The sequence below is a fragment of the Ambystoma mexicanum genome, chromosome 1p, assembly GCF_040938575.1.
Source record: "Ambystoma mexicanum isolate Mex_15411 chromosome 1p, UKY_AmexF1_1, whole genome shotgun sequence".
Lineage (NCBI taxonomy): Eukaryota > Metazoa > Chordata > Amphibia > Caudata > Ambystomatidae > Ambystoma > Ambystoma mexicanum.
Window position 1 is genome coordinate 844,264,969 of NC_090921.1, and position 13,522 is coordinate 844,278,490.

The 13,522-nt window shown below is 46.4% G+C and overlaps 1 protein-coding gene across 2 annotated transcripts in view; it reads right to left on the reverse strand.

Annotated features, from left to right (window-relative positions):
- Positions 1–8,858: 8,858 nt before the first annotated feature.
- CDYL2 (chromodomain Y like 2) overlaps positions 8,859–13,522 on the reverse strand; it is a 990,342-nt gene continuing 985,678 nt past the window's right edge. For both annotated transcript variants that reach the window (XM_069652860.1, XM_069652864.1), the window contains exon 7: positions 8,859–9,020. In XM_069652860.1, coding sequence (XP_069508961.1) covers positions 8,862–9,020 — 159 coding nt within the window. In that variant the 3' untranslated portion in view covers positions 8,859–8,861. The remainder of the gene's footprint in view (positions 9,021–13,522) is intronic.

The window sequence follows — 13,522 nt, forward strand, 5'->3', positions numbered from 1 at the left end:
ACAGTATAATAGAGCTCAAAGTCTGGTGCGGCCATTCCCCCCTTCTCGTAGGGTTCTGTCATCTTTTCCCAGCTGATTCTGGCTGTCTTCCCGTCCCACAGAAAGGACACCACCATAGAACGAAGTCTAGAGAAGAACTCTCTCCCTGGCCATATGGGGATGTTTACAAATAGGTATAACAATTTCGGCAGTACGATCATTTTAAGAATGGCAATTCTACCGTGTAGTGAAATTGGGAGACGCCTCCATATCTGTAATTTAACATTAAGTGTGTGTAGCGCCTGATCGTGATTGTCGATGTATAGTGTTTGTTTGTTGCAGGAGACCAGTACCCCGAGGTATCTGATGTGGTGTGCAGACCATTTAAGGCCACAAATATGAGCCGGGCATCTTGTGGAGGGGGTGAGCGGGAACACCTCTGACTTGGAGTTGTTGACCTTGTATCCAGAATATTCTGTAAATTCGTTAATATCTGTCATGATGGGAACAATGTTTTTGTCAGGTTCGCGAACATAGAGTAGCGTATCGTCCGCATATAATGATATTATTTGGGTGGCTCCCTTCAGTGTTATGCCTCTATTATCGTGTCTCAATCGTATCGCCGACGCCATGGGCTCGATTGTTAAGGCAAAAAGTATAGGGGAGAAGGGGCACCCTTGTCTGGTACCCCTGCCTAGTTCAAACAATTGGGACATAGTTCTGTTTGTGTGTACTTTCGCACATGGAGCTGTGTAAAGCAGTTTAACACACCGAATGAAAAATGGGCCAATCCCAAATGCCTCCAACACCGAGAACAGATATTCCCAGGAAACCGAGTCAAACGCTTTCTCAGCGTCCAGGGATATCGCCACCGCTTGTTTGTTCGGGTTGATCTGTGACATTATGCCAAATAGCCTACGCAAATTGAGGGCGGTGGACCGTTGGGGAATGAACCCGCTTTGATCGGCATGTACTAGTGCTGGCGTGATGGGTAGCATACGGTTTGCCAGCACTTTCGCGAAGATTTTGGCGTCCACGTTTATTAGGGACAGGGGCCTGTAGGATGACATGTCTTGAGGCGGGCGGCGGGGCTTGGGCAACACCGTTATTATGGCCTCACGCATTGTTTGTGGTAAGGATTGTTTACCCAGAGCCTCCCCCCACACCTCCAGCAGAACTGGGACCAGTTCTTCCCGGAATTCTTTGTAAAATTCCACTCCCAGGCCATCCGAGCCCGGTGCCTTACCAGACGTGAGCCCCTTGATCGCTTCAGTGAGCTCCTCTGCCGTGACTGGTTGCTCCAGTATGAGCCTGTTTTCTTCTGTGAGTTTAGGGAGATCCAAGGCGGCCAAATAGGCTTTGATCTCATCAGGGGATTTCCTATCTTGGTTCGCGTACAGTGCTTTATAGAACTGTACAAATTCATCATTTATTCCCTGTTCACTTGTTACCATCACGTCTTGCGCCGTGAGTATAGACGCAATCGGGGCCACTTTGTTTTCCTGCTTGACCAGATTGGCCAGCATTTTCCCAGCCTTGTTCCCCTCCCCGTATCTCCGGGCTCTGGAAGGGGCTGCTATATAGTGAACCTCCCTCATTGCCAATTTATCGAATTCCCTAAGAGATTTATGTATTTCAGAGAGGGTATCTCCACCATGTGTTCGGCTATATGTCTCCTCCAATACGGTTAGTTCCCTTTCCACCCTTTCCAGGTCTCGGCGTACCTCTTTCAGTAGGCCCGTTGTTTTGGATATTAGGACCCCTCTTGCCCACACCTTGAATGTTTCCCAGACTGAGGAGATATGGTCCACAGACCCAATGTTGTCTGTGAAGAAGTCGGCAATGTCTGTGTGCAGGCTTTCTACTACGTTTGGATCTTTTAATATACCGGTAGGCATTCTCCACCTCCTGGCCGGCTTAGGGGCACCCCTGATAATAATTTCCATGGTCACTGGGGAATGATCAGACAGTGTACGGGGAAGGATTTCGCAGCTCTGTAAGGCGTGTGAAGTGCCTGAGGGGATAAACCAATAGTCGATGCGTGACTCACTGTCATGCACAGAGGAATAGAACGTGTAACGCTTGCTTGTTGGATACAGCACCCTCCAGGCGTCCAGCAGGGACAGCTGCTGCATTATCTGTTTCAGAGCTAGCGACGTCCTAGATGGTGGTCTAGGTGTCTTGGCTGACCTGTCCAGGGCCTGGTCCAGCACAGCGTTGAAGTCACCTCCCCATATTATGTTTGTTGCCTCATGTTTAGCAAGGATTTCAAATATATGCAAGTAAAAGTCTGGGTCCTCAAGATTAGGGCCATAGGTATTTACCAGGGTTCTCTGTTCGCCAGCAATTTCCCCCCAGACCAGTACATATCTACCCATCGAGTCCAACAGGTGGCCTTTTTCAATGAACCCCAGTGATTTGTGAATCAGAATGCTTACCCCCCTGGATTGTGAGGAGTAGTTCGTGGAGAACCGCTGCTTACCCCATTTCGCCAGTATTTGATCATTAACCGTGCTCTGCGCATGCGTTTCCTGTAGCATTAAAATTTGGGGCCCGTGCCTACTGACATAATTGCCTACTTTTCTGGTTTTCATTGGATTGTTTAGGCCTCGGACATTCCATGTCATTAGTTTAACCTTTAACCCATCACCCATTATCTGTGCGTGTGGTTTGTGTTAAGTTTCGACAACCGTTAATGCACATGTATTCAGGACTGGAGCGATGCCAGCACTTGTGAGACCGTTTTCCAACCAAACCACAACCTTCAACTGCCCACATTTCCCTCCCAAACTGAAACTCGTCTGGGCGGTGATCACAACAAAAGAACTTACCCTTTGGCCCTATCCCTCCCACCACCCACATCATCTGCCCCAACTTGACGATGAGCCCAAGTAACTGATTGGAACAATCCTGAGGGTGCATCGTCGCAAAGCAATGCTCAGCCGTCTGGCCGCCCATGCGGGAGACTCTACGGCCCGATTACGTCGGATTTCGGTTCAGTTTAGCTGTGCTGACATTGTAGTGAAAAGAGAAACAAACTGCAACTGGTAGGGGGGAGTCTCATCCATCCACCGGATCGCCTCTACCCTCACCCGGGCAGGGTCTTGCATTCGGGTCTCTTGCGCGGTCTCTTGGGGGCAGTGGGATGGAGGCCTCGACGTATGCCAGTGCCTCTGCGGGGTTTTCAAAAAAGTGGGCTCTACCGCCATGTTGAATTCTCATTTTTGCAGGGAATATTAAGGCATAGGGTGTGTTGCGGAGTCGTAGTTGCTTTTTGACCATCTCGTAGGACCTGCGTTGTGCCTGTACATTTGCAGAAAAGTCCGGATATATATGTATTCTGTTGTCTTCATAGTGTAGTGTCCCCTTTTCCCTTGCTGATCGAAGGATCGCATCTCTGTCCCTGTAGTTGAGTAGACGCGCAATGATGGTTCGGGGTGGGGCGCCCGGCTTGGGGGTTGGTGCCAGGGTGCGGTGGGCCCTTTCAACGAGGAAGTGGCCGGACAGGGAATCCTCCCCTAGTACAGATTTCAATAGCTCCTCCACCCTTCTCTCCATGGAGCCCTTGCCAAACGACTCTGCCACTCCAACAATACGGATGTTGTTTCTGCGGGATCTAGATTCGAGATCCTCGCACTTATTCTGCGTCTTGCGGAGTTCTGTCTGGAGTAAGGCTATGTCACGACCATGTTGTGTGAGCACGTCTTCATTTACACCTATCCTGTTTTCTGCCTCCGAGATGCGTGCGCTTTCCTTCTCCATTCGCGCTTTTAAGGAGCCGATCGTCGCCACAATGTCGTCTAATTTCACATTGACCGCCAGGAACCCGTTCTGTACAATTGTAGCCAAGCGGTCCAAGGGGTCCGAGTTTTGAGCATCAGACGCTTGTGTTGCCCCTCCTGGCGTCTCCTGTTGTTGGGAGTTTGTGTAGGAATCCATTGGGCCGGTCTTTCTCACCCCCGTAGTTTTTTTCTCAGTGCGGCCCATTGGGTGGCGTTGCAACTTCTAGGGTGAATTGTGCTCTCCCACGTCTGTATGCTGCCGGCCACCAATGACCACCAGCAGCGGTTCTGTTGCGATGTAGGTTGGGGGGTGGGCACCGGGATATACAATCTCGTCCCCGGGGTGCTGTGGTGGGCCTCCGCGGTCCCCGTATAAAGCAAAGCCTCGGCCTTGAGTATGTCGGGAGTGCAAGAGGTTGGCGTTCAGCCGTTGCCTTGTCTTTACATCGAGGGGATCCAGGTGAACTTCTGGCCTGCAGCTCAACCGGGATGTAATGTAGTGCCCCCACCGTCCACACCGCAGTCCCCGTGTAGGGGCGGATGAGTGTTGGAATTAAGCGGCCTGGCGGGCCTCACTGTTCAAGGTGTATCGCAGCGTGTATGGGAGCACGGGGCTGTCCCTTCGCACGGGTAATCTGTGCGTTTGGTGTCCAGGCAGATTTTGCTGCCGTCCGTAGTACGTACCCCCACAAGACCACAACGGCGGGGAGTGTATGCTCCCGGGGGGGTCCCGTGAATAGGATGTTTATTCCTGGCGCCTGTGTCGTTCGCCCCCGCTCCCGTGGCACGGACGTTCCCTGTGGGGGGGCGCTGGCCCCCTGTCCGTCCACCTCCCCGGTCTGCCCACTTACTTCACCAGCTACGTCCTAGCTGGGCTTTGCCGCGGGCGGGACCGGAATCAGGGGGCTGGTGTCGTCGTCGCAGCGTTTCCTCGCCCGGTCTATCCTGTGGCCTGAAGTCCGGAGCGAGGGGGTCTGCTCTCCCACCGCCGATCGGTCCAGCAGGAGGATGAGTGGTGCGTCGCCGTCCACAGGCAGCGTCCGTGTTCAGGCAGGTTGCTCCTCCCCCACAAGGCCGCTCAGCCGTTTCAAGCCCGGGGCTCGAGTGCGAATCGCCCGGAGCCCACCAGTGGCCAGGCCGCCGCTCTGCAGGCGCTGCCGATACAATCGATGATTGCTCCGCCGTCTCGAGATCCACTCACACAGCCTTTGCAGGATGTCTTCCAAAGGCATTCCCCAGCAATATTCTGCAGTAGCGCGTCGGCCAACGCTAACCTGGAAGGATTTATTAATAAAAAGGATTACGTTCGAGCCGGAGCTCTTCACCTAGGCGGCCATCTTAGCCGTGCGCAACAGCGCCCCCCTACCAGGACTTTTTTATTTAAACAGTAGATAACTGTATCTGTTATTCAATTAACATATTAATGGGGTATCACCCACATTTTTTCGGCATGGATGTGGCTACATTTTGCACATAGGTTTATGGCGATCAATGTGTAAATACTTTTCAGCGGGACCCACCACCCAGGCGAAGCATCTGCTCTAGTGGGATGCCCTGGACATTGTCAACTCACCTAACATGTTAGCAATTTGTGCACTGTATGACCACAGTTTTCTCATTCTACCTTACCCATACATTTTCCTAATAACTTTTACTGCTTCTGCAGCAGTCTATAGTGGCTCAAGGAGAAGGTATATGCAACTTCATCATATGGAAAGTAGTATGCATGTGGTTTACTGGGTATGGTCATCATATAGGAACTTTATCAATACATGTAGAAGATCATCTGGGAGACGAATAAAGCAATGAATGAGCGGAATATACGAGATTACAAATAAAACTAAATGATCAATATAGTTTCGTTCAGGCCATACCTTCCAGGGGAGCTGTATATATTTCTTTGTGTAGAGTTTTGTTCAAGATATACAAAGCATTTCAGGTAAAGTTTTAAGTTGCTGCTATGCATCTGTCCATGTCACAATACTCATGCATTTCTCAGCGAATTACTGCTAACTTTCTGTGATGGAGTTATCAAAACAAACTCATTATGCAATTGCGCAACTTTCACCAATGCTCCTTATTTTCCAAAATAGAATTTGGCATTAGAATCGCTTTGATATATTTCTTTAGACATTGTAGGTCTTCAACATTTTTCAAAATGCAAAATTATTTAGGTGACCAAAAGGCAATGAATGTGCCTTCAATTTATAGCCCAAGGACATCCACATGGAATAGGCAACTTGCAAAAGGCAAGAAACAAACCAAAAACAAGGTCATACACGATCTTGATTTGCAATACTTAAAAATCAATAACAAGTGTTGTAATGAAATATAAAATACTCCCATTGTATGACATTGCAGGAATTATATATGAAATTCAAGCTGAATACACGTTTTTACAAAAAAATACATGTAAACTATCTACTGGGACACAACAATAAATAAACCTGACATATTAACTGGATATAAAATAATATTGGATTTATGCAGTGGGGCAAAAGAACATTGTGTCAATGAAGATCAAAGACTAAAACAGGCACAGCTTCTGTAAAGTCGTCCTTCCACTGCATGGAACACAACCATCCCGATTCATTGCCAAGAACCTTGCTTTCACATAGTATGGTCTTTTTGTGTAATGTTCGTACAAGTGCAAACATTTGAGCTAATCCATTATGGCCCAGTTTTACTGCGTGAGTGATAGGTATGTACAGGTTAGGACGTCAGATGGCCGGCCACCCACTAAAGGGGCTTTGATGGCAGGCCTTACCAAATGGTATCGACTCACAATTACAGCCCCCAGATCCACTGAAGATCACACATTTTAATTCCCAGAGCGTTCCATCCTCTCTTGCCCAAAAAACCATCATGTTGTCTCTAGCCCCCAACTTTCTGATCATGCAATTTACTGGACTGCCTGCCTCACACAGACACCTCTGCTGGTTCCCCACCACCAATGATCACTGCTAAATTGAAAAACAAGCACATGTGATATGCTCAAAGCTGATTTTTTAAAACAAAAAGCTATTCGCACCTTAGCTCGCATTCCCTGGGTGCCAATAGCAATAAGAACTTTAGAAGGGTGGCTTTTCCGGGCAGTCATTTGGTCTGCAGCTTGGGTCTGGGCTCTTTCCAGCTGGAATGATCCTCTAATTGGGGCCAATTGCCTAAATGAAGCAAACAGGTTTTGCTCCATTTCATAAAATGTACGGATTTTTCAAACATGGCAGAAATGCAGTGAAGCAATTGTACCCTAGCAGCCTGATTCCCCAAAAATTCCAATGTGGCAAATCTCAAGAGTTGCACATACTATCTTTTCCCATTCGGGTTGTTCAAAGCTGGAGAAAATCTGGAGATGCTTGAGCTTTTTTGAAATGCTTGTGTGCAAATGTGTTTTCACAACTATGGCCTCCATCTTAGAGATGCTCATATTAGCACTGGTTTTAGACTTTGCGAAACAAGTGTATTGGTGCAGGTGTAAATCCAAGCAGCTATGGGGCATCTCCCAAATTGCTGCAGTGCAAATCATGCCCTACATTTGTTGCCAGCATTATAGGGTGCGATAGTGCCAATGTCTGGATGTTGAAAACGTTTTGAAATGTACTCCAGTCAACATTGCTTTTGCACCATTTGCTTTCAAACAAACCGCACACATTGGCAAACCCTTTTGCTTCAATTTTGTCTTCATTCAATAATATTTGATAGTTGGACAATAGTTGCTTCTTAACATATCACCAAAGCAGTAAAAATGGGTGACAATGGATTTGCTCTTTGACACCATGGAAACTTTACATATGATGGACCAAAGTGTTTAGGTTTTAGAAATCACTCAAGTTAATTGACTCAAATTTTGAAAATTAACATAGAAACACACACCAAAAACGTAGCTATCAGTTTTTCAATTAAGTCTTATAATATTCAGCATAGACAACAAGATCTCTGAAGGATGGGCGGGTCGTATGCAATACTTGGGCATTAGCGAATGTCCCATCATAAAAGTGGTATTTTACAGTGGTGCCTGCCCCATCAACCATTTGTCTGAACATTATCCCCTCTCTTTTTAATCCTATATGCATTTCTTTTAAATAAATGACCATTGGGCATGTATGGATGTAGGAAACAGACAGCAAGGCATATATAGTCTGTGATTAGGTGGGGTTAAAATGCCAACAAGAAAAATCACACAAAGTTATTATCACTGATGCCATGTAGCTCTTATACGTTGACCGAGATAGCGGACCCTGCACAAAAAAACCATTTGTCCTGAAGCCTAGAGATAAAAAAAAAATATTTTGTGCCATGCACAATTTCAAGTTTCATCCACTTCGCGGAACGATTACTGAATGAGCAAATCATAGTGTACATCTGAATACACCACCACCCACACATGAACATGTACAATGGCATTACAGTACTCGGATGGCGCTTAAAACCTTGATGCTATTTTCTTTGTGGTTCGTTTTTAAAACAGCGATTTCATTAATGAGATCATGATCTATGAAAATAATATATGGTCAAACAAATAAATTAGTTCATTTACAGGAAACCATTCTACTCTTTTAGAAAAACTGTCTTTACAAATTATACACATTCGTTACCAGGTACCCTGGTACATACTTCTGAAATCGTGATATTAACACAAAATTACAATCGCGAAAATATAAAAGTGCAATTTCATAGTTTGCAGATTATTTACTTTCACGTGATATCCAGCCCCAACATGGAATGCCACCATTCGCTCTTTTGGAGTAGCAAGGGAAAAGAACCCAAACAGGCTAGATTTATGGCACAAGTGGCATACCGTAGGGATCCTGACTAGAGCTTTTCAGCACATGGAATGTTGACCACGACTCAGTTATCGTGGAGTAAAAGAGACAGACCTCCGTAGAGATGAAGAGCCGGGCAACTCTACCATCATCCTTGCAAAAGAATACCCAGCTGGCTGAAAGTGGTAGAGACTTTGTTGGGGTGTCTGTATTTGGGCTTACTACCAACAGCCCCTTGAAGGAGACCCAGCTCTAGTTTTCAACTAGACCCATCATTAGAAAAACATGATTTATGTTTATACCTCAAACTGTTTTAAAAAGAAATATAACGGACAGTTCAGACTTCATAAATTTTGTCTTGCAAGTAGCTGAATAACGAGTCAAGTCCTTTAGATGAGCTCCACAACTGCTTTAGCATCTGGCATTCTTTCTCATTCACGTCTTCAAGCACTGATTTCAGGAAACTGCGCACTAAGCATTTTGATTCTTCTAATACCTAGAGGGAAAACAGAATAACACATTGGTATAACATCCACTTGATTACAATGGCTTATTTGATGGTTTACATGCGGATATGTGTAAATTGGACTTGCATTCTTAAATTGATTTGACAGTATCAAACCGAGTTTGCATTTCAAATCCATTTTGGGACCCTTATCTACGACTAAATGTTGCAAGGCCACATTTTGATCCAATGTATATTTGCCGGATAAAGGTCGACATGCTATACACATTTTCCAGATACCAATTCAGTTTCCCTCATTTGTAATAAAAATGTGAGGGCATGTGCAGATTGACATTGAGTTTATACAGGGCATATTAGTACATACACATCTTTTGTTCTTTCCAAGTGTCCGGATTCTCCTGGAAATCCCAGCTGCCATAGATACAATTTGCCACAAATATCAGATACAAAAAGACAGACTAGAGCCAACAGCATTAGGCTGGCTGATATGATTTCTCGACAACAGGATGAAAACCCGTGACATGCCAACAAACCCTTTCCAACATCACAATCACATGCCCTGTCCTGCAGGGATCCATCCTCCCAGCCCTCCACTTCAAAATTTACATTGCCCCACACATGGACAAACATGGCAAACAAAAACCACCTGCTACAACTGCACAGATGATACCCAAATTGCCCATGATCTAAATACGACCTAAGCGAATTATCAACCGGATCTAACCAGACGCTTATAAGTGACTCCTTATAAACAAAAGATTAAATCTTGCATAAATAAAAAGAACATAATGATATTCCTTACTAAGCTAAACCCATTATTTGAAAATAACTTGTCCGGAGGAGAGGGTAGACCATCTTCAGCCCAAGTGGATACTCAAACCCCACGGAATCGTTATCAGCTCCTCCCTCACCATAATTCAAGTAGAATCCCTAGTCAAAGTACTTCTTCCATCTACGATTCCTCTGATACAACATGCTAAACTTCTTGTTCCCACACAAAGCCCTTGCAGTCATTGTACTTATACCTCCAAAAATTGACTATGGCATGCCAACGCTCTTTACCACCACTACCCAGAATTACTTTATGGGCTCCAAGGGAGCAAATAAATGCAGAAGCCAGACTCCTGCTGAGAATGATAAGATGTGAGCACTTTGCCCCAGCACTCTGGACCCCTAACCAGTTTCTGGCTAAACACAGGATCCAATTTAAACTCCTAGGCATTACTCAGTGAGAACTCAATGGTAGGGGGTCCAAAAGTAACCTTAAATTACTTCTAGTCATATGTCCCAGACTAGACATTATGATCCAGCGTGGAAGTCTTAGAGAGTTCCAGGGTACAACAACAAATGCCAAGGTAGGGTCTTGCTTGCCGTTATTCTCAGCAACCTCTGCTTTGGAACAGCATACCCAGGCAATTTCATGCACAAAAGAGTCAATCGAACCTCAGAAACTAATTCCAGTAGCCTCCCCCTCCCCCAATGGCATGCAGTACAACACCCAGTTACATTGCATGACATTTAAGTTGTTTTATTGTAAAGAATTGCAAATGGAATGTGATCTAGAAGAAACATTTCAAATACATTTAGAAGTCCTCAGACTAGACAATAGATCCGCAATCTTCCTTCAGTAATAAGCCAAATAGGAGAGATTAGTAGGACTTGCCTGGATTTAACCTGGCTCCCAAAACTGTGCTCGGTTAAGGAAGCAAAAGACTTATCAAAGAATGCTTCTGACACAAAATACACACTAGTTATCTTCACCCTACCATCATTGTTTTGCAGAGTCTAAACTCAAAGATCTCTCTTTGGCAGCCTTCTGGTCATGTTAATTTCAAATTGGTTAACCGAGAAACAGTGCATTAGCCATCAACAAGTGCATACAAATCCCTTCAAAAGACATTCCTCAACACATTAGGAGGAAGGACATAGGGCTTCCGTGCTGTCTTCTTGGAATAATCTGGCTTGAGGCAACATGGGTGGGACTCAGATGTTTCCCCCTTGGATGTCCAAGTAGTTCACAGGGGATCTAATATGTGTTGAGTGGAGATATGTGCTGACTTTGCTGCATTCATAGAAAAGGATTAAGTGACTTGTTCTCCCTTGATCAATGGTATTTTTCTACTGCACTGTGGCAAATTCCTGACGCTAAAAGAACTTTAAATTGGTACAGCATTTGTTTGTCCAGATTGATTTGTGGCTTCAAGCCGTGACGTTTTTCCCCACTACCTTGGGTTTTTCTGTTGTAATATGGTGGAAGACTATTAAGCATAAAAGAACCGACAACCATTTTCAATCTCACTGTAACAGCAAGTCAGATTGTTGTTGTGCAATTGCACTGAGCAAACAGCTAACTGTAGATACAAGGGCACCATTCTACACTCATGGAGCATCACTCCAACCTCATTTTTCCATGCACACACAGGTGATCTATCAAAGGACCTCTCTATCTCTCTCGCCACCCCCAAAAACTGCTCTATTCACTTTGTGATTCACACATCTATGCTGTGAGGTAGAGTATGCACACATTATTATGGAGATTGTATGCCTTTACATTTGTTTCTCATAACAATCGTTCACCTACCTCCAGTTTTGTTTGAGAAAATGTGGCTGAAACCTTCCACTGTGAAATTATGACACATTTAACAATTTACCTGATCAAAAACGTGGAGACTGGCTGCCAAGGACATGAGAATTTCCCACCCTGCTCAACCATCGCTGATTAGGCCCTGGCTTGGCTGATTTCTTTCCTCTCCGATCAACCCTCCCAGGTCCAACTTAGGTCCTTTCTCTCCTCTATCTCTATCTGTGGTGTTCCCCAGGGGTCTAACCTCTCTCCCTGGCTTTTCAACTGAAGAGGGAAAATGGGATGATCCCTTTCCCATATTCCCGTCCAAACCATGGCCAATGACGTCACGACCTAAGCACCCACCGCAGGATGAGTTTGGCCCTGTGACTGCTGCCCTGGACCTCAAAATCGACCGTTGCCTTTGGCCGCACCCACAGGCCAGCTGCACACCATCCAAAGCAAGTGGTGGGGCACCAAGTGGAGCTGAGACCAACCATATGAATCAACTTGACTAAACGTCACTCATCCACATCGCAATCATTAGAGATGACATGACGACAGCCACGACGGACAAGAACACACATGCTGCTAAGTACCTGGATCAGACCAACACCAACCCACACGAAGAACATACTCAGTGCTAGGACTTAGAGGACTGCACACACTCACAGACATGCATCGTTGTTATTTTTCACATAGGCCAACCACTGCACCGCAGAAACGCAAGACGCCAGAAGAGCTTGTGCACACGCTTGCAGACGCTTCATGCAATTAACACCCTGAAGATGACACCCTGTAGATGGACTAATGTATAATGACCGAATTCGCACCTCGCAACCCTCACCTTATGGACTGTATGCCGCTGCCCATGAGCAGGCCACGGTAGGCCACAAACCAGAGTCCCCAGACCCGTAGCAGCCCAGCCAGAGCTACAAGGCACTGATCATGCAGAACAAGACCCTGACAGGTGCCCAACAGCCAAGGCCGCAAAGTTGCAATCAATATGCCGCGCTCTAAGCGTCAAGGTCACACCTGCCACTGCTAGAGACTCCTCGGAGCAGAAATACAATTCAAATCCCTGTAACTCTGCCTCAGCCATGGTCTCTCACCACGTGACCAGGCCGACCTGATACAATGCCAAGTTTCAAGGACTAGAGAAGCTCTGGGGTCTCACGTCTGAGACCCAGGCTGCAACAACGAAGTGACAAGTTGGACACCGGCGGCGATGGGAAAGGAGCACCCAACAGCCAGTAGTAAGACCTGTCCATTGTCCGCCACTGACACAGTTACACATTGTTGCCAGCATCAGGTACATCGCGAGCTGGGAACAACAATGGTCCCAGGCTTGGGGGCTTGCGGATGTACCAATCAGAGCACCAGGGGCTAACCACTGACACCACCATAATTCAACCAATCACTAATTTTCCACATGTAACAGTTTTCATGTAACCATTCTTAGGGACGGCTCAAGCGTACCACCTGACCTCTTCTTAACATTTCCTTCTATACTGATCCATACTAACCCTACCACTCTGGGAGCCAACCCGGGGTAGCGTTAGGTCTGGGGGCAAGCTTTCCCAGGTGACCCACATCGTAGCGTCATTCTGGTAGAAAAAGGGCCTGCGAGCCCTTCTCTGCAAAGGCGTTCCTTGGGTACCTATGCTCCGAGAACCTGTCCTTGTCTGTTTTATGCAATAAACAGTAGTAACTTTGCTCTTGTGTGTGCCTCATACTCCTCCGCGGACAGCCCTGCCGACCTCCGGGAAATTACCCGGACAAGTTGGAGGCACTGTTGAGATGGTGAGTTAGACCACAGCGAGACCGTTTGCGTCAAGGCGGCCCGGCAACGCGGCCCCCTCTGCAGTTGCCCCCTTTGGAGGACTGCAGGACCATCGCGGAACTGTGAGACGACCAGACAGCGCGATCCAGAGATTGGCTGTCGGGAGCCGATTTCAGAAATTTCCCG